Genomic DNA, 22,257 nt, shown 5'->3' on the forward strand with positions numbered 1-22,257 from the left:
TGTCCTGCCTCATGCACGGAGGAGGAGTTGTTTAAAGCTACGGACAATGCGGTTGCTGTTGCCCGCTTTTGGTCCAAAACTATTTAGTTGCTTGTGATTTCCTTTTCCCCCCCCATCATTTTGAACTGTATTTGTCGTGCAATGCTTTTGACACGAAATAAATAAATCTATATATCTGTATATCTCTGCGTAGAGTTAGACATACACAGGACTATTATTTTGATTTTTATGTATTCAGTACTTGCCTTTCTGTAAGCCTAAATTATTGTTTCCTTCTGCTATTGAAAGTGGCCCATACTGAAAACCTGAACAAGTTCCATGGACATTTTGTGTGTGGCCCTTTTTAGAGGAGAAGGAATCTCATGTCCAAGTAGATTGAATTTTCAACCAACATTACTTCTATCTTGTGTTAAGTCGTAGCACTTCATTCATGCATTTGAATGAATTTTTAACATTTTATTTAGACATATATCTCTTGTAATAACTCAGACATGTTTACAGCACTTTTTGTGATCTCTATTTTTAGGTGAATCTGGAGACTACATAGACTCTCTGGATGAATTAGCATCAAATTCACTAAAGCGCAAATTAGGTAAGATTATTTATTATATAAAAATAATGGCAACTGCCCTAATTAGATCGTATGTCGTGCATTCTCTCTACAAGATGATCAAATCAGGTGAAATATTTTATCTTCTTAAAATGTGATGAATATTGATAGTTCTTCATAGTATTGCTTATAAACTGATGCTAGTGAGTTCCATTTGGTAGTTCATCAAGAAGGTTAAGATCCAAATGTAGAAGATGGCAAATCCTTTTATGCATGTCTGTATAGGTTTTTTGTATTCCTATCATGTTTCATATTGAAAACAATATTCTAGAACAGTGTTTCCTAGACTGTCTGATGTCGGGCATTGACAATTGTTGTTTTCTATGCCAGGAACATGTTATTTATGTCTGTTGGCTACAACTGTTTGTTTTTTCCTGGAAACTCATCAGAGGCCAGCAGCCAAAGGCTTATGGACTGGCACTGGTTCACAGACCACTACTTTGGTTAGCACTGTTTTAAAAGAGTAAAGAACTGCTAAAAAAATGTCTCCCTCTGCTCCATTGTAAACCATTAAATGAGGTAGACATGCCAGTCTCATGTCTGGCAGCAAACTCCAAGACTATAATTGTCTGAGCTTCCAGAACATTGGTTACACAGCATCTTCCCTCTTGAACATCTTTATAAGGTTCGTGATAGGAATGTGGCTTCATGTTTAATCACATTTTATTCTCTGTTTGGTATCCTTCAAAATGCACTCTCCTCTGCCAGCAGTTTCTCAAGTAGCTATGCATGCTCCTCTTTAGCACTAGCAACACAATTGACAGGTGAAGAAGAGTTAAAAAGGTGAAATATATGCCCATTCAGACCACCAAAAAGCATTTTATACAGCAATGCTTAAAAGTTCATATAAATTGAGTTTTAAATCACTTAAAAAATGAATTTCCTTCTTAATCATTGTCAAGAGTTGCAGAAATTTTACTAGCTGAACTCTTTGATAACCTAATACAAATAAAATAAAACTTTCCAGGAACTGATGTCCCATAGTAGTTAGAGTATTGAGCATTGTTCAAATCTGCTTAGTCACAAAGTTTTCTGGGTGAGCCTCAGCCAGTAATTATTACTCAGCATTCACATTTTGTGACTGATTAAATTATAGGGACTGAATATACTGACCTGGGGGCTTTGAGGAAAAGAAAGGTTAAAAAGAAATTGGGTTGTGTTTTAACAGTGTGCAGTAGTTGCTTTAAAGTTGGTGAAAAAGATCAAGTGTTTTCACAAAAAGCAAAGGGCCAGAGTATTGTCAATGCCTGTATGTATGTATATATGTATGCTTGTTTGTGTTGTTGTTGTTGTTGTTATTATTATTATTACAGTAGAGTCTCACTTATCCAACACTCGCTTATCCAACATTCAGGATCATCCAACGCATTTTTCTAGTCAATGTTTTCAATACACCGTGATATTTTGGAGCTAAATTTGTAAATACAGTAATTACTACATAGTATTACTGCGTATTGAACTACTTTTTCTGTCAAATTTGTTGTATAACATGATGTTTTGGTGCTTAATTTGTAAAATCATAATCTAACTTGATGTTTAATAGTCTTTTTCTTAATCTCTCCTTATTATCCAACATATTCACTTATTCAACGTTCTGCCGGCCTGTTTATGTTGGATAAGTGAGACTACTGTATTATTATTAGGATAATCTTTACCCCACTCCTCAGCTACAAAGGCACTCAGAGTGGCTTACAAACTATTTATTTGCCCTATGTAAGACACAATGTTGCTGTATAATTCTGGGTGGATTCCTCCCACTGAGTAGCCAGCAGAATTGCAATCGCAGGTGGTGGTGAGGGCTCGAAACAGCTGCTGGGTGAGACATAATGGAGCTATTTCTTTTGTTGTTGTAATTTTTGTTCTGCTACTTTTGGGTTTATCTTACTGAAATCCATTTCTGTTTCTTATTCCTTAGTCTTGCCCACCAACACACCCAATGTTCGTCGGACTAAAAGAATGCGTATCAAGCCATTGGAGTATTGGCGTGGAGAACGTGTTAAATATAGGACCAGGCCTTCAGGTGCTAACTTTTAGACACAACACCAATTCAAGTGCAGTGTAATTACATTTTGTCCCTATATGTTTATTACAAGTAAGGTCTATCCAATGAGAAAATATATTTCTGCCACTATATGGAGCATTATATTGTTTGTATTTCTCCTCCTTTTTTATACTTCTGGGGATTGTTGCACTTGGCCCATGTCTCTCCTAAGCACTCCTAGTTACTCCAGCAGGTTCCTGGTATTGATTTAAGCAGCAACCACATGCTTCCATTGCTGCTTTGCAATACATTCCAGTAAGGGCATACTGACTCCCTTTCTCCTGATTGTTTCTCTTTGTCAGTTTGTGCATATGATAAAGTTGATTTTGGAACTGTGAAGAGACCAGAGGCACCTAGAGGCATACAATATGTCCTACATGAAATTTATTATTTACATCACTTTTACTCTGCCCTTCCCAACCGGAGGGACTCAGGGCGGCTTACAAAAGTCGGCAATTATATTGCCTAAAATACATTCAATAAAAAAGTAACAGAATCAATAAACAATAAAACAGTACTGCATTAACTAAAACTCTAATTAAACTCTATTAAACCATAAATTATAAAATTAAAAATGCATATATAGTTAAATTTGTCCACTAACACCTTCGCGTATGCCTTGATTCACGTCATATCGACCTCAGATGTTACTCCTCAAATGCTTGAGTACATAGCCATGTCTACACGGCTTTCCTGAAACCTAGGAGAGTCAGAGCTTTTCAAACACTACTGGGAAGGGCATTCCAAAGCCGGAGAGCCACCACCGAGAAGGCCCTGTCCCTCGTTCCCACCAGCCGCGCCTGCGAGGCAGGTGGGACCGAGAGCAGGGCCTCTCCAGATGATCTTAACACCCTAGTTGGTTCATAGGAGAAGATACGTTTGGACAAGTAGTTTGGGCCAGAACCGTTTAGGGCTTTATAGGTCAAAACCAGCACTTTGAATTAGGCTCGGTAGCATATTGGCAGCCAGTGGAACTGGCTTAGCAGGGGGTGGTATGCTCCCTGTATGCCGCTCCAGTTATTAATCTGGCTGCCGCTTGTTGAACTAGTTGAAACTTCCGGGCCGTCTTCAAAAGCAACCCCACGTAGAGAGCGTTGCAGTAGCCCAAGCGGGATGTAACCCGAGCGTGGACCACCATGGCCAAGTCCGGCTTCCCAAGGTATGGGCGCAGCTGGCGCACAAGTCTAAGTTGTGCGAAGGCTCCCCTGGCCTCTGCCGAAACCTGGGGTTCCAGGCTCAGCGATGAGTCCAGGAGAACCCCCAGACTGCGAACCTGTGTCTTCAGGGGGAGTGTGACCCCATCCAATACAGGTTGCAACCCTGTACCCTGTTCAGCCTTACGACTGACCAGGAGGACCTCCATCTTGTCTGGATTGAGTTTCAATTTGTTCGCCCTCATCCAGTCTGACACAGCGGCCAAGCACTGGTTCAGGACCTGGACAGCCTCCTCAGTGACAAGTGGAAAGGAGTGACAGAGCTGGACTTCATCTGCGTACAGATGACACCGAACCCCGAAACTCCGGATGATCTTTCCCAGCGGCTTCATGTATATGTTAAACAACAACAATCTTAGAGAGATATCATTTATCATTAAGTTATGAACATACCTGCTAAGAACAGATATGTTGCAGGTCACATTGTTACTTCATTTGTTCCATGTTGCCTTGAGTCACCACAATATAATTCGAATGATTATTATATAGCAATAATTCCTTAATTTTCCTGTGTTTCAGGAGGCTTTGTCTTTCACGGGATAATATCACCTGAACAAAAAGAACCCATAAAACCTAAATCTAAAAAGACAACATATCCTGTTATGGAATTGGGTATGTCATCACTACAGTATATATGTGTGTTTCACTTGGTTAGTGTCCATGATGTCACCAAGCTACCTCCTACTCCAAAGCAACTGTTTTAAGCTATATGTTTTTCCTAGTTTGACGTTTGACTTATTAAAGTGGCTGCTCATGTAAACTGAGAAGTTGAGAGAAACCTTCAGTTCTTTCATGAATGAAAAATCCACCATGACCACTCTTTACATATTTGTCTATATCAGGGGTCCCCAAACTTTTTAAGCCGAGGGCCGGTCCACAATCCTTCAGACTGTTGAGGGGCCAGATTATCATTTGAAAAAAAAACTACAAACAAATTCTGATGCACATTGCACATGTCTTATTTGTAGTGCAAAAAACAACAAGAAGAACAATGAAAAAACAATACAATACTTAAAAATAAAAATAATTTTAACCTACATACATTTATCAGGATTTCAATGGGAAGTGTGCTTCTGCTTCTGGCCAATGAGATAGTCAAGTTAATTAGGATTGTTGTTGTTGTTGTTGTTGTGCGCCTTCAAGTCATTTCAGACTTTGGGCGAGCCTAAGTCTAAAATGTATTTGTTATTTATTTATTTACTGCATTTATTTACTACATTTGTATCACACCCTTCTCACCCCAAAGGGACTCAGAGTGGCTTTCAAATTATATGTACATACAATATATTATATTATTAGCATAGCACAATATTAGCATTATATATTACTTTATTGAACTATACCACTATACTATAATATTATTAGTAATATTATATGTAATAAAGAATATATAATTAATATTATTATATTGTATTACATTATAATATTATTATCAATATTATACAATATATTATATTATAAAACTGAGGGCGGGGGCCAGGTAAATGACCTCGGAGGGCCCCCGGGCCTTAGTTTGGGGACCCCTGGTCTATATCCTTGAGTCACTTTTCAGGAGACTGGCATCTAGGCTTGCCTTGTTCTGGAGGGATAATAATCTCTGTATCTGTTCTGTTTCAATTTATGTTTTACAGACAATATGCCAGAGAGCTCCTTACAAGATCCTCCTCAGCCAGCTGTTGTATTTGATGTGGAGTCAAATCAAGGGGTTCTTTTACGTAAGTAACAGAAGTCTGGAGGTTTCTGTGACAAATATGGAAAGGCTTTAATGTGGCATCATATCATCAGGAAATAAGGTGGTTTAGATTCTATGATATCTTTAGTATTTCACTTTGTGAAAACCTTTCATGCTTTCATCCTTGGACAGTTGTTAATCTTTAAATAATATATCTTATTTTGTTATTTTGTGTGTGATATTTTGACCTTACCTTACTACAGACGTTCTCAAACTTCTTAAGCTGCTGAGCCCTTTTTGAAGCAAAAATTTCTCGTGGAGTCCCAAGAAAAGTTTATATATTATATTATATTATATTATATTATATTATATTATATTATATTATTAGTGTATTATATTGTATTGTGTGTGTGTGTGTGTGTGTGTGTGTGTGTGTGTATATATATATATATATATATATATATATATATATATAGGCATGGGAAAACATTCAAACACAGGCCACATTACATTTTAACATTTGACAGACAGACTAGGCCTGTGGCAGATGGATGGAGAGTGTTTGTGTGAACTAATTGCAAAAAATTAACAAATTCCTATGCACAATGCACATATCTTGTTTTTAGTACAAAAAACTGTACAAGAATTAAAATGAACAATTTTAAAATGAAGAACAACATAAACTTAACAGTGTTTTAGTAGAAGACCCCAGGGGCCATCCAGTTCCAATCCCCTTCTGCCATGCAGTAAAAGCACAATCAAAAAACCCACAACAGATGACCATCCAGCCTTTGTATGAATAGTAGTAGTAGTAGTAGTAGTAGTAGTAGTAATAATAATAATAATAGTATTAATAATAATAGGTGCAACCCCAGGGGCCATTCAGTCCAACTCACTTATGCCATGCAGAAAAACCCAAATTGACCCTGACAGATGGCAGTCCAGCCACTGTAGTAGTAGTAGTAATAGGAGCATCTGCAGAGGCCATCCAGTCCAACCCCCTTCTACCATGCAGGAAAAGCACAATCAAAGCACTCCCTGAGCGGAAATAGGGTTTCGTAAGCAAAGAAGGTGGGGGAGTGTCTGGGTGGCGAGAAAAAGAGTCCCGACAGCGAGGGAAGTGGGGGAAAGGGTTTGGGCAGAACGGAAAAGAGTCAGGGCGGCGAGGGAGGTGGGAGATCAGTTTCAGTCAGTTCCAGAACTTTAATTTCCCTGCATTTCTCAGGAGAAGGAGGAGGAAAGAGGAGGGGGCGGGAAGCATGCCACCACAGAGCCTCAAGGGCTCTATGGAGCACTGCCTTACTATATATATCTTGTGGGTTGCTCTTGGAACTTCTTTTGCTGAAGGGATGTAAATTTTTTAAATAAAACACAGCCTTCAGAATTTTATATGATTACCTTACCATCAAGTAAGCAGATACTCACACATGACTTAAAATGTAATGACAGAATTTTATCTGACCTTGTATCTCATGAATAGTAATATTTTTTTCTGGTTTCTAACAGAATGTGTGAATACTGGTACTTCACACTTGCATTTCATCAATAATGAAGCAGTGTCCATATATAAATATCTGACTACACCTTCCTTTTCGGCTGGAAAAATGATATTAAAACCATTAAAAGAAAAAGGATATCAGTATTCTTATACAGATACGCTGGTGAGTATGTGAGCAATTCTAGCAGGAGGTAGAGAAGTCTACCAAGGTAAATCTATGCAGTGTTCTCTCTAACCCACCTCCCCCTTTCCAATCAATAATATCCAGGAAAAAAAATCCATCTTTTATAATATTATAGCGCATCGCAATTGGTGTGAATACTTTTTGTTGCGTTTAAGAATGCTTAAGGCCCCTTCTACACAACTGTATAACATCTACATTATCTGCTTTGAACTCGATTAGACTAAGATAATCCAGTTCAAATCAGATAATGTGGATTTTCTGCTTTGATAACCTTTTACAGTATAGAAGGGGCCAAAGATTGCCAGAGCTTTTACTCATAGGATGAAAGCTGTGTGATTGCCTTCTGTCACTTTAGTAGTCTTAACCAAACAGAAATTGTCTTTGTAGAGCAGAGTTTCTCAAACGATGCTCCTCCAGATGATAGCTCCCGCAATTCCTAATAGCCTGTAGGATGGTTGGGATTTCTGGGAGCTGAAGTCCAAAACAACTGGAGGAGTATATTTTGAGAAACACTGCTGTAAAGTGTCCTTAGTTTTTAACTGGCTTGTAAAGTCTTCCTGTAATAGGATTCTTGTATCATGTTTAGCAAAGGATTGGAACCAGAATTAGACAATTTAGTACAGAGCTTTCCAAACTGTCACTACACGTTTGTGGCTGCAGTGTGTGAGTGTGTTGCGCAAACATGAGAAATCACAAAAACATTGAAATATATGTTATTACCTTACATATTATATATTTTTAAAAGTACAACTGAGAGGTTTTCATGAGATACATTGTTTCCCAATACATTTCATTATTACAATTCATGTATGTGTTCATATCTCTTATAAGGGTTTGGTTTCACCACTGATTTGCTAGTAAAACCGAATTACTGTTTCACAAAATGATGCATGTCTAAAAAGTGTATAATCAACAACATGGAATTTCTGGAAAACTCGGATTTAGTGTGTGAAGCAGTCACACAAATAAATGGCTTTCACTTTATGACCACATTTTTCAGTCCTAGATATCAAATCTGAAATCAGAAGACATTTACTTCTTGGGAGGAGAGCAATGACCAATCTTGATAAAATAGTGAAGAGTAAAAACATCATACTGGCAACCAAGATCCGCATAGTTAAAGTAATGTTATTCCCCGTAGTCACCTATAGATGCGAGAGTTGGACCATAGGGAAGGTTGAACGAAGGCAAATAAATGCTTTTGAACTGTGGTGTTAGAGGAAAATTCTGAGAGTGCCTTGGACCGCAAGAAGATCCACAAACAGGCTATAGTTCCGAGTGCTGAGAAGCCAGCAAGCCACTCTTTCCCACTGTCATTGCAGTTACAGCAAGCTCCATGAACATGCAGCCCAAACCCTGCCAATGTCCTTCCCAAACACTTCGAACCACCACCCAAGGAATGCTTTCATTTGGGGGGACCATTTCATCTTGGATTTTGCATTGTCCTCCACCACAGACAGGCATCCCAGGGTTCTCCATTAGTGTGAAATTTGCATGACCCTGCCTACTGCCCTTCCCTTTCAAATCTGTCTGTAGAACAAACACAGTAGAGGAGGAGTTTGGGGGATTGACTCCACATGGTGGAAATTGTAGTTCACCCTGCATCAAGTTAGAGCACTGTGACTCCTGCTGGGGAATGTAGAGGAGTTGTAGTTCACCTACACTATGAACCCAAACAATGATGACTCTGGACCAAACTTGCCATGCATACCCGATACGCCCAGATTTGAATACTGGTGGGTTTGGAGGGGAATTGGCCTGGACATTTGGGAGTAGTAGGTACTGGGATTTATAGTTTACCTGCAATGAATGAGCACTTCGAACCCCACCGATGATGGACCAGGACCAAACTTGGTACACAAAGCCCCCAAAATCAATAGAACATATTGGACAAGTTTGGGGAAAAGGGAGTTATAGTTCACCTGCATCCAGAGAAACTGGTCCACACCGACAATGGACCGGGACCAAACTTTGCACAGAGAAGCCACATGACTGTGAAGAAGTGTGATGACAGGGATGGAATCTTTTTGGATCCCACCACTGCCACCAAATTGCGGAGGATTCACCTTCTACCTCTATGTATTCCACTTTTCAATGTTGTCGCTGCCACCACCTTTGAAAGATGCTTTGCTCAAATAATAAGCAACATTTGAAGAAACAGTAACTTGTTTATTTATAGCACAAAGCTTGATGGTTGCAAGAATGTTATATCTTGAGGTGAACGATGTTACTTCTGTACAGTAAGTGTTGCAAGATTTCTCAATAGTTTCACTGAGCTTAGTATGGTATCAGCTTTATATTACTTGTTTCTTTCAGTTAGGAATACTGTCCTTCTTTAAACTTAGTTGATCTGTACCTGATCAAACTTGGACTGGGGAGTTTAACTGGTTAACCCTAGCCCTCCTTGACTTAGGGATATAGCCTCAGCTCTTTAGTTATTCCTACTAAAGGCTCAGCAACTTTAATTTTAGCCCTTCTCCGCTAAAACTCTCTAGCTGCTCAACTTCCTCCCACAATCTCCTTTTTCCTTGATCACACTCCTTTCTCACTGAACAGAACCAACTACTCTGCTCAACCGACAAACTCCAACTGCCCAATTCCAACTGCTAAATTTTGAATTCTAAGGCTTCCACCAGCAAGGTGAAGCCACGCCCCTTTTCCTGGCCATGCCTTAGAGGCTCCCAGCTTCTGTATAAGAATAGCTGAAATATATAACCTTAAACAGTCAACCCTAACATAGCAATCATGAATAAAACACAATGATCATGACATCTTTACAATGACCAACTGAATATACTGCAGGGGTTTGTGGGAATGGGCCTTGATTCTGGGAGTTGTAGTTGACCCACTCCAAACAGAACACATAACATTCAAAGACAAATCATGCCTTTTTCAAGTAACTCGGGCATCGCCGGGTTCCCAGGCTAGTTTATAACATTTATCCTTACAAAAGACTTAACCCAGGCATCGCCAGATACCTAAGCTAGTGACTGATAGAAATGCCAAACCTGTGCTTCAGGATCAATCACAGAAACAAAATGTTTGAAGATTTCTATTTGAATGTATGAATTGATGTTGGATCAGGTGTTGCAAATACAATCTTTGGATTTTCTGTTGTGGGATGATCTCTAGTTGGTTCCTTCATCACCTGAATGGGAATTGTTAAAACTATATCCATCTTCATGAGAACAGAATATTTAATTTTTGAGATCTCCAGAAAAGTCTGAAGGAGGTATCTGGATATAAGCTTCTGGTATATAAATACGTTGTGTCTCACACCGGTTGATTTATTCACTACTGCTTTTGGGTTTTTTGTTTGTTTATATATGTGTGTGTTTGTGTGTGTGTGTGTGTGTGTGTGTGTGTGTGTGTGTGTGTGTGAAAGATAAACCTTTCTCAGGAAAAGCCTTGTAAATGTTGATAGCGTATGTAGACAAATTATAAGATTTAAAGGAAGTAACTTTCAATATACTGTCAGCGAATAAATTTGTTCCTTTGAAATAATGTAAATTTCTTTTATTTCTGCAGGTCTTTAATATTACTAAAGGCAAAATTCTCTTGACTCTGTATGACCAGTATTACCATTTAACAGTTGGAGACTATTTCTTTATTCCACCTGGTAAGCATATCAGACTCTGTTGCATGAGTATTTTTAAGAGCAGGAAGGATTAAAAAGTAAAGAAAATAAGAGTGAAAATGAGAACTTTAATAGAAGGAGATATTTTATTAATTAGTGTTTGCACTTGTTTTATGCATAGCTGCATAAGTAAGAATCATTTTGAAGTATATGTAGCTCAGTGCTATCTTCTGTGTTTGGATCTCAGACATATGACATAATTCTGTAAATGCAGTTACACAAATGGGAAAGTAGGAACCAGTATTTGATGTGTTTCATTAAAGGGTTTTTTGATCTTTACAATACATGCTGTCAACTCTTTGAAATGACATGCAAATATAATTTGTTTTGATATTTGTTTTATTTAGTTAATATACTTATAAGATTGTCATGTAGTACAAAATATCAATAGCAAAGTTAGATACTGTATGCATAGTAAACTGAGTTTGGTTAGAGGTAGCAAATTTGTATCGTTGCTATTCTATGTACCCCTTTTAGGATATATTTTAAAATCTTAAATTATAGTAAAAGTCAATGAAACATTAGCTCTAGATGTATTAACTTGCAGTATGTGTTGTGCCATTTAGTTTGTTACTACAAGACAAAACCTGAATTTATAAAACTACTAGCTTAGGTATCCAGTGATACCCTGGTTAGGTATTTTGTAATATTTATTAGAAGTTGTCATGGTTTGGATTTATGAATGGACCCCTTAGGAATACATATGGCTCTCAGGATGTAGGATAAACAGTTGTCCTTGGATTCAGGGGACTACAGCTCCCATCATCCTACCTCAATCCCCTTTGAAATCCTGCCAGTAGTTACGTTGGTCATGATGGGGGGTGTATACCAATTATGATCCAGATTCATTGTCAGTGGGGTTCACAGTGCTGTCTGAATGTGGCTGGACAACAACTTCCATCGTACAAAGTCAATCTTCCCCAAATCCTGCCAGTATTTTATGTTGGTTATGGTAGGTATGTGTGTCACATTTGTTCTAGATCCATTGTTGGTGGGGTTTCCAGCTCTCTCCAGATATGGCTCTGCTACATATCCCATTGTCCAGGGTCAGAGGCTCCCAAACTCCATCAGTATTTTCATTTGGTCTAGATGGGTACATGTGCCAAGTTTGGTCTAGATCCATCATCAATGGGGCTTGCAGTGCTCTGGATACGGGAGCCACCCTGGAAAATACATACAAACATATATACATACATATTTTGACTTTTATTATCATAGATAGATTATAAAGTAAGTCAAAAGGAATTAATACAACTATTATAAATTAAGTCTATACTTGTCACTTTGGGCCAGAACATAATAGATTTCCCGGTATGCTTAAACTCAGTTGCCATTCTACAAAAGTTGCAAAGATGGCATCCAGTAAAAAATATATGATTCAGCCTTGCAGTGAGCTCATTTTCTCAATTTATGAAAGAGAAGAATGTTCTGTCATACAAATTGTTTGTGTTTGTTTTTAGGGAATGTTTACAACATACGCAATCTCTTGAATAAAGAATGTATCATCCTCTTCACACAGCTGAAAGGAAAGAGGTAGAAAAATTTTTGAGATAGATCCAGTCATGATTTTATTCTAATATGACTAAGCCTGGATACAACCTACTCTGTATATGTGGATTCTTCCAGCTTTTCAGAATTCTGATTTGCCTAGTTTGGTCCACAATCGATTATCTCTCTTTACATAGAGCCGGCTCTCCATATCCACAGATTCTGTATCCATGGGTTCACCCATATATGGGTGAAAATATTCTACTTTCCCCTTGAAAAATAGGCCTTAATTTCCCATTTTGTGTAAGAGACACTATAATGAGATTTGGGCATTAATGGGTTTGGGTAGAGGGTTTCCTTGAACCTGGAAGGGCCCACTTTTTGTCTCTCTATTTCTTCATTGTGGTATCTTGAAAATTTCACTGATAGTACTTTCTGTGCTTGGGCAGTGTGCTTCGGAACCTTCTAGCAAGCTCTAGAAATCTTCTGGCTGCAGCTCTGCCCACCCTCCGCAGGAGGCATATAATCAGTGGGAGGGGCTGAGGCCTCAGTTCCTGTGATCTGCCGACATCACAGTAGCTTCGTGCTCCTCGGCAGCCCTTCAACTGTGAGATTACTCTATTGGGTTATGTGTTCTCATAGTTAACTTGACTCGGACTGTGTTTGACTATGGTTTTTCTATCTTCTGGCTTTGACTACATTTGTCATTCTGGTGTAATTGACTTGGAATGGCTTTGACCACGCTATGTCTCTGGCTTGGGAAATAGGAGTGTTTGACTACGTTTTTGTCTCCTGCCCCCTTGTAAGAATGGCTAGTTTGTCTTTTGGCTTCTCCTAAGGTTAAAGCTTGCTCCTCCTGTGGAGAAAAGCTGCAGGAGGGAGTGGAGCAAGATACATGTTTGTGTCTCGGAGAGGGAATGCCCGCTACACCAACACCTTCCCCATCCTTCAAAGAAACAAGAAGCTGACCCCTTCACAAACTTAGCTTCAACTTCAAATACCAGCTCCCTCCCTGTGCCAAAGAAAAATAAACCTTTTAAGACATCTGGCTTTCAGAGCCGGAGTGCAGTGGGAAAGAAAGCTGCAAGAAAGAGTAAAGGAGTGGGGCAGCCTGCTCCGTCCCCGCAGCTGATGCCATGGCATTTCAGGGTGCAACAGTGGCTTTCATCCCCAACCCTTGTGCCATTGGTGAAGGTATCAGCTGCCACTGCTTAAGGGCTTGGGTGCCATAGCGTTGCCTCCAACGCCCTAATCTATCCTCTGTTGCTGTGGCAGCGTTTCCCCATTCCCCAGATGGGGCAACCACTGGAGGCTCTGGCACAAAATACCTTTTCACCACTGCTGGTTTTGTCTTCTCCCTCAGCCATGTGAGACACCTCAAGACATTCCTATGCCTCACCTCCCACTCATGCATCTCTGTTTCCTAGAGACAGTATATGCCCACATCAGTTTTGCCATAAGTCCTGTCAGCACAGATGGTATGACTTTGGGCCACTGCAGGCTCCTAGGACTAGGACTACTCAATGCACAAATTTTTTCTGTGCCCTTGGTGGCAGCAGGTGCCTCCCAGCCTCAAGCCCTTACACTCCTGCCAGGCCTCCCGAACGTGGGGCCGGAAGATTTTGCTGAGTATTCTGAGGAGGGATCAGAATCACCTGAAATGACAAGGAATATCATTAGGGAGGATGCAAGTGCTCAGCCCTCTCCATTGGAGGATGTGAATAACTTTTCAGCACTAATGGTACACCTTACTTGTGCCTTGACTATGCCCATGGCTAAGGCACCAGCACCAGTGGAAGATCCTCTTTTCCCACAGAGCAACAGGTGATACCCATGGCCCCTGTGTTGCCATCCTTAACATATTTAATCCAGCTCACTAAAAATAGTGAGCTTGCCCCTAGAGCAGTGCTGGCTGTCATACGCTGGATTAGTGCACTATATCACTTGGACACATCCTCGTATGAATTCTTTTGTGATTTCTCTTGTTTTCCACTTCTTGTGCATATCTCTTTTGAGTCTTAGCCCAGTTAGAAGTTCTAGACAATACCAGAGTGGACCTCCTGAGGTCGAGGGAGGGACAGCTCCTGCATTCGGGCCTCTTCGGCCTCACAACCTGGAGGATCTGGCCGCCTTCCTCCCAGCAGTAGTAAAGATGCCCCACTAATGCTCATACCAATATAATATGGAGGAGGTTTGCTGTCTTCTCTGAGCACAAGGGAGCTCTGCCACTTACTGCTCCTATGTTGCTCATCTTGAACTTTCTCGCTTCTCTGTTCAACGCTACATGTCTCTCTCTTCACTGAAGTGTTATTTGGCTGCTATTTGTTTTTACAGGAAGGCGGGCCTTTCCTTGTGCTTTACCGATCGTCTGGTGAAGCTTTTTTTTCAGGGATACTGAAATCTTTGGCTACTGGTTGTACCACTGGTTTCACCCTGGAGTCTGGAGATAGTTCTCTCAGGATTGACTAGATCCCCCTTTGAGCCTCTAGCAACCACAGACATCTCTTATGAGTCTTGGAAAACTGCTTTTTTCATTGGACATAAAGCAAGTGAATTGGGTGCGCTGAGGGTAGACGAGCCTTAACTGTGTTTCCACAACAATAAAGTCATCCTTCACACAGACATTATCTTTCTTCCAAAAGTGGCCTCGGCGTTCCATATGTCCCATGACATAACATTGCCCGCCTTGTTTCAGAAGCCCTCAATGCCGTTGCAGCATTCATTGCATCTCCTTTATGTCAGAAGAGCTTTCTATATTTAGAGAACAGCAGAGGTGAGGAAATCCCCCAGGCTGTTTGTAAAATATAGGGAAGATACTAAGGGCTTTCCGTTCTTGAGAGACTATCATCATGGATTGTGTCAGCCATATGCTTGTCTTACAAGCTGGCGGGGAAAGGCTGACTTTCACAGTCCAAAGGACATTCCAACAGGACTGTAGCTATGTCAGCTGCCTTTTAAAGAGATGTTCCATTGAAAGAGGTGTCGGGCAGCCATTTAGTCTTCCCCACTCACTTTTGTGACATATTATAAACTGGATACCATCTGCAGGAAGAATGCGTTCTGTTATTTTCGATGGCACAATTCCAACCATCCTAGGTTGACATGTTTTTTAAGTGGTTATCTGAAATTTGCACATCCCAACCCATTTTCCCCGCTTATATCTTGCCTGGTTTCTGTTGCTGCTGATGTTGGCAGCACAGGAACTGAGGCCTCAGCCCCTCCCACTGTTTATATGCCTCCTGCGGAGGGTGGGCGGGTCTGCAGCCAGAAGACTTCTAGAGCTTCCTAGAAGGTTCTGAAGCAGACTGTGCAGGCACAGGAAGTACCATCAGTTCGAATTTCACAGATAACCACTCGAAGAAGCATGATTACAGGTAAGCAATCATTCCTTCTTCTTTGTCATGTATTCTTATAACCAGGTAAATGGGAAGCCACCTTCCTCCTGCAGGATCTAAATGTTTCGCATATAATCCATTGGTGTTTGCAAAATCTGACTCCATTACTTTTCTTGTTTTAACAAGGAAATTAGTCACAGATGGAGAATCTCTGTAATAAAGTATAAATCAGAGGTGAACAAAATGTGTTTCTGCGGATGATGTTAGATTGCAGCTCCCATCAGCCCTTTCCAGCACACTCAATTGCATTCTCCAACATCTGGAAACTACGTTTTGTCCACTCCAGTTTAAATATTTTTTAAGCTAGAAACCCATATTGAAGTGGTGCAAAGACTCACCTGCAGGTGGCATTATCACCCAAATAACTTGAACCTAAGCATCAGTTGATCAAATTAACAAAGTTGTCCAGATATAATGTTAAATGTTTTATACAGAACTCAACTTTTTTTTTACAAGGACATTGGGGAATTGATGATAGAGATTATTAGGAATAGAATCCTGAGAGTCTGAGTGAGCATCTTATTTCGCTTAAATTTTTTATGTCTTTGTCTTCTTTTGACAGCTGACTTTTGGCTTACAAGATGAATGAATTACATTGTCTATCAATATACACCCAATTCCTTGCACTTAACAAAAAGAAATGAAAGAACACACATTGCCACTTCATTTATTGAAATTTGCCTTTAAATATAGTGTTTTTGGAAACTGGGTGTTAATATGAATCAGTTAATATGAAACTGAAAATACAGCTCCTAAATTCTAGATTTTAAATATACCTTTCAGCTTTTAATGTTTTCCTAGCAGTCAGTGTATCAAGTGAGTGGGAAAGTTCTTATAATGTAAACAAGCCCTGCAGTGTCTGCCACTTATTACTGCATTCAAGATTAAAACACTTGATCACGTTAAAAGCTTAAAATACCTGCTTAAACAGGAAAAGCTTTTAGGTGCCTTCTGCATATAAGGTGTCCAGAGGATGGATGTTAGCTTATTCCATAAAAAGGGGCCATCAGCAAAAAAGGGCTCAGCTTTTCTTTTGTATTTTCCACTTAACTACCATGGCGCCCATGGAAGTTATATGAGCACTCATAAGAAACCATTAGAAAGGCAGGATCTTCCTGGGTATGTTTTTCTCGTTGTTGACCTTCTGCATGAGAAGGGACAGTCAAATGAGGGAATCATTGCTCATTATCTACACCAATGTTTTATGTTCTTATATAAACATATCTAAAAATAGGGTGCATCTTGGAATCGCAGGTGTATCTTTTGTATATTTATTGGTTGTGATGATCCTGAAATTTGGGTGTGTCTTATAATTGACGTCTTATGATTTAAGAAATGTGGTACTTTAGTTGATGCATTTACCTGATACAGATAATGTCACATAAAGAAATCAGTGTATCACCTCCTTATAATCTTACTCTCCAGAAATTGATTTGAGGCAATAGCTGTACTGAAAACTAGTTTTTGAAAAAATGCTTAATTCTTTTTAAACAACATTTAAGAAGAACCATGTTTTGTTTTAGGTCAGAATGCGAATGAAAATTACCTTTGTATCCTGATTTCTTGGAAGATCACAGAGATCACCCTACGGTGTTAATTGCAAGGTTTCTCAGCAATTTTGTTTCCTTACCGGCTCTCCAGTTACATTTTCCAGGACCACAAAATAAATGCAGCTATATTTACAGCTGAGTTGTATGTTTTCTTGAAGGTTCAAATTGCAGGAGCTCTCTGATTCTTTGTAATAAAAATATCGGTGACTCTAAATGAGACAAACTATTAAAAACAGTTTTATTTGAAATCATTCAAATTGCCTTCAAGTAGCACTAAACAGGATGAACAGGCAGGCTCTTGTTCTATCAGCATCAGTGGCATAAGCCAAAGCTATTGCTTCTATTGCAGCTGTAGTGTTGCCTTACACTGGACAAGTGGGAGAGAGCTGGTTTCTGCCTTGAAAGCAATTTGCTGCACTGCTTTCCTGGTACAGTACTGCTGCAATGCTGGAGCTGGAGGCAGGCTTTCTCTAAAGCAATGGTTCTCAACCTGTGGATCCCCAGGTGTTTTGGCCTACAACTCCTAGAAATCCCAACCAGTTTACCAGCTGTTAGGATTTCTGGGAGTTAAAGGACAAAACATCTGGGGACCCACAGGTTGAGAACCACTGCTCTAAAGCTCTCAAATATTCATGCAAATGGACATCACAGCCAGAGTGAAGGAGAAGTTGAATAACATTAGCACAGGGATATTTGTTGCTTTCTCCTCCATTCTGTGCTTAAAAGGTTTGTTCACATATTAGATATTGTTCTTCATCTTTTTGTATGTCTAATATATATGTTAATAAAATAATCATTTTGCTTATCTGGTCTGATTTTTTTTCCAAAAGTATCGTACTTTTCAGAATCATAAATACATAAATACATTAATGTTCGAGAGATTTTTTTTTCCAAAATCCATCCCTTTGTCATCTGTCTAGTTGTGCATACAAGAAACTTTTCAATAAAAATTATTTGAACAAAGAGATTTAACTTAGGCAAATGAAAGACAGTTTTAGTATTGCAGGAAATAGGTTTAAATGATGTTGGTTAGTCTCATCTAGAGCAGATCCACTGAATTGCTTGTTGAATTGTGTGTCAACACATAGGCAAATCCCACTGACTCAGTGGACCTATTCTGATTGGATTCAGACCATATTAAATGTGTTGTTGTTAGCTTCTTCCCAAATAGTTTCATGTGCAGCAGGTTAAACTGCTGAGCTGCTGAACTTGCTGACCGAAAGTTGGGCGGTTCGAATCCGGGGAGCGGGATGAACTCCTGCTTTTAGCCTCAGCTTCTGCCAACCCAGCTGCTTCATCATCCACTGTGAGGCCGACTTCCTCATTCTTTCTGCATGGTGGTGGCAGGTTTTTTTTATGGGGTTGTAAATTTTAGTTAAATTAGCCTCCCCACATAGTGGTACCTAAATTTCCTACTTGATAGATGCAACTATCTTTTGGGTCGCTTAGGTCAACAAGGAGCAGGGGCTATTTTTTATTTTAATTGTTGGATGCTCACTCTGACACGGGCTGGCCTCGAACTCATGACCTCTTAGTCATAGTGATTTATTGCAGCTGGCTACTAGCCAGCCTGCGCCACAGCCTGGCCCCATTAATATCACTTATTAATATTGATAATATTAATATTATTAATAATTATTACTTTGGGGAACAAAACGGTCTTACAAAGGGCTGCTTTCCCATTACAACTGATGTGTGGCAATGGGAGCTAATAATAATAACAACAATGGTTACTTTGGGGTACTAAACAGGGTCTTACAAAGAGCTGCTTTCCCATTACAACTCTTGTGTTTGGCAATGGTTGCTGTTAATAATCACAACAACTTTGGGGGACAAAACGGTCTTGCGAAGAGCCGCTTTCCCATTACAACTGATGTGTGGTAATGGGAGCTAATAATAATTACTTTGGGGGACTCTTATCTCGCTCTCTTGCACGTGCTGCTGGGTGAGTCTTCTATGCCCTGGCCTGGAAAGTCTCCCAAGGCTGAGAAAGCGCTGGCAAGCACAACGGCCTTCCTTCCTTCTTTCCTTCTCTCTCGCTCCCTCGTGCATGCCGCTGGGTGAGTCTTCTCCACCCTAGCCTGGAAAACCTCCCAAGGCTGAGAAAGTGGTGGTGAGGGCAATGCGCTAGCCTCTTCCTTCTTCCTCCCTCTCTTCTCACTCTCCTCCAACAGCGGCATGTACCCCTGGCCAGCGCTTCCCAGTTCTCAGTGTCTATACCACAGTTTTTAAGGTCGGCTTTAAGCCCATCTTTAAATCTCTTTTCCTGCCCATCAACATTATGTTTCCCGTTCTTGAGCGCTCTAATTGGAAGTCAGCTGTGACCAGCAGTGCTGCGGAGTTCGAAGAGGCACGAATGGAGGGCTTAAGGGAGAAACGTGCCAAGAGGAAGGCCCGTCAAGCCAATCCTGACCGAGACCGCCTTCCACCTGGAAACCGATGTCCTCACTGCAGGAGAACATGCAGATCAAGAATAGGTCTCTTCAGCCATCTATGGATCCATCCCCAAGATAACAGAAATTGAGGACCATCATCCTCGAACTATGAGGGATCGCCTAACTAACTAAGCACCCCTGGCACCAATTTTCCCTGCATGTCTCGCAAACCTTATTTTAGGCCGCAGCTCATGGATTGGGAACCGCTGTCTCAAAGCTACCATAACAAGGATTAGCAACTGAACCTTACAAGTTCAGGTTACCAAGTTACCAGCTCATAATTGTCTCTCCTACAGGATGCCTTAAACCTACACCTGTTGATAAATTCTACAAGTTAGCTGGCATTGCCCCTCCTGACGTGCGACGGGAAGTTGCTGCTAACTGAGAGAAATAAGGTCGAACATTGTGAAAGCCACCCACTGCATGACTATCAGCCTCCTCCCACCAGACTCAAATCAAGGAAGGGCTTCATGAGAACCACCACTCCTCTTGATGTTCCTCCAGCAACTGCAAGGGTGTCCCTCTGGGCAGCTAAACCTGGCAATTCAAACTGGATGGCCCCCCTCGAGGGTCTTCCTCCCGGGGCAAACCAAGAATGGGCAACTTGGAAGTCCCTGAACAGACTCAGAAGCGGAGTGGGCAGATCTAAAGACAACTTGGTGAGGTGGCACTACCTGGAGGAATCCTCCACCTTGTGTGACTGTGGAGCAGAACAAACAACTCCGCATATGTATGCTTGCCCACAATGCCCTGCCTCATACACGGAGGAGGAGTTGTTTAAAGCTACAGACAATGCGGTTGCTGTTGCCCGCTTTTGGTCTAAAACTATTTAGTTGTTTGTGATTTCCTCTGTATTTTTTTTATCATTTTAAAAATATTTGTTATGCAATGTTTTTGATACGAAATAAATTGTCTCTCCTCTTCTGTATCATCATCATCATCATCATTTAATTACTTATTAATCGCCCTCCATCCACGATGCTCTAGGCGATTTACAAGATAAAAAAGGATAAAAATACATACATACAAATATTGATAAAAATATTAAAATAGATTAAAAGCTCTAGTAAAGAGCCAGGTCTTGAGTGCGAGGGTAAAAGGCCCCAACTCACGCATGGCTCTCATATAGGGTGGCAAGGCATTCCATAAGGCAGGGGCAGAAACAGAAAAAGCTCTGCGCCTGGTCCTCTCCAAGTGCACTTCTCTAGGACCCGGTACATAGAGTAAGTCTCGTTGGGATGGTCGTTGTGACCTCCGATGATGGGAGAAGGAGAGACGGTCCCTAAGATACGATGGGCCCTGGCCGTAAAGAATTTTAAAAGTCAGGACTAGCATCTTATATAGACCACGGTAATCAGTTGGAAGCCAATGCAGATGCTGCAGCACTGGTGTTATGAACCTACAGAAATAGTTCTGTCTCACCTTCAGCTATTCTCTGCCTATTGGGAGAGAGGCAAAATATTGAAAGAAGTATTGTAAGTCTGCCATGAAGGTATTTTCCTGCCATAACCCCTTCAGTAGATTCCAAATGTCGTCCCTCCTTGTATTTATCATGAGCCTGTCTCCCAATATGTAAGCCTTGATGGATCCGTACAGAACCCTGTCCAGACATACCATATTTAATCACATAATAGTTGCACCCCCTGGATTGTAAGAATTCCTCACATAATAGTTACACCCTGCCTGCGTGCCTGCCCCTTGGAGCAGCCCAAGGAAGCCTTGTAGCTCTGGCTGGCCGGTGCAGAGGTAGCTTTGCAGGTAAGGAGTTTATCATAGCTGGAAGCTGAGGGAAGCCCTATAGCTGCAAAAAAAAATAATAAAATCCCTTGCGTAATAGTTACACTGACTCCACCTGTCCCCCCCCCCCCCAAAAGCAGGGAAAATGCAACTATTATGCGATGAAATATGGTAATTGGAGCTGCCATTGTTGCTAATGTCCTGAAGTAAAGGAATACCATATATGCCCTTTTAATATTGATGACACTTCAGTTTTGCAAATATGGCACCAGAAGGAAAGAGAAATTGAACATTTCCATTTGTCTAAAATACACGTAAATAACCAAGAGATATGGAGCACTTAGAAGGATAATGGCATGTGAGGACACATACATTAGTGAATCATAATATACTCTGTCAGAAACATAAAGTCCTTAAACAAATAGGTGATATTTCATTTAATGTGTTTGGGTTCTTACAGCCCACAAAGGTGTGCACCAATTTACAGGAGCCTTTAAAGATGCTGCAATGTTTAGTTTATTTTGCAGCAACCTTACACGGCGAACCCTGAAATGTTCTATTGCATTAAATGCAATTGTTACCTAAGAAATACATCAGGAGACCACTAGAGGTCAGTACTATATCAGAAAAATAGTCAATTATAAGCAAAAAGCCGTATCACTTTCCCTTTCACTTTATATATTTTGACTAAAATGTACAATTTCCACTTTCACAGTGGACAAAAATATTTTTTCTTACAGAAGTGACACTCACATTTCAGTGAAGTAGAATCAAATTTCCTACTCCCTATAATTGT

General features: G+C 40.4%; 1 protein-coding gene across 2 annotated transcripts in view; it reads left to right on the forward strand.

The window, feature by feature from the left end:
• The window catches only part of cenpc (centromere protein C), a 39,437-nt gene extending 21,343 nt beyond the window's left edge, over nucleotides 1-18,094 (forward strand). For both annotated transcript variants that reach the window (XM_062984302.1, XM_062984303.1), the window contains 8 exons: nucleotides 527-592; nucleotides 2,526-2,630; nucleotides 4,385-4,477; nucleotides 5,497-5,580; nucleotides 7,044-7,198; nucleotides 10,748-10,838; nucleotides 12,317-12,389; nucleotides 17,263-18,094. In XM_062984302.1, the coding sequence (XP_062840372.1) occupies nucleotides 527-592; nucleotides 2,526-2,630; nucleotides 4,385-4,477; nucleotides 5,497-5,580; nucleotides 7,044-7,198; nucleotides 10,748-10,838; nucleotides 12,317-12,389; nucleotides 17,263-17,278 (683 nt within the window). In that variant the 3' untranslated portion in view covers nucleotides 17,279-18,094. The remainder of the gene's footprint in view (nucleotides 1-526; nucleotides 593-2,525; nucleotides 2,631-4,384; nucleotides 4,478-5,496; nucleotides 5,581-7,043; nucleotides 7,199-10,747; nucleotides 10,839-12,316; nucleotides 12,390-17,262) is intronic.
• Nucleotides 18,095-22,257: the final 4,163 nt, after the last annotated feature.

The sequence above is a fragment of the Anolis carolinensis genome, chromosome 6 (assembly GCF_035594765.1).
Source record: "Anolis carolinensis isolate JA03-04 chromosome 6, rAnoCar3.1.pri, whole genome shotgun sequence".
Classification (NCBI taxonomy): Eukaryota; Metazoa; Chordata; class Lepidosauria; order Squamata; family Dactyloidae; genus Anolis; species Anolis carolinensis.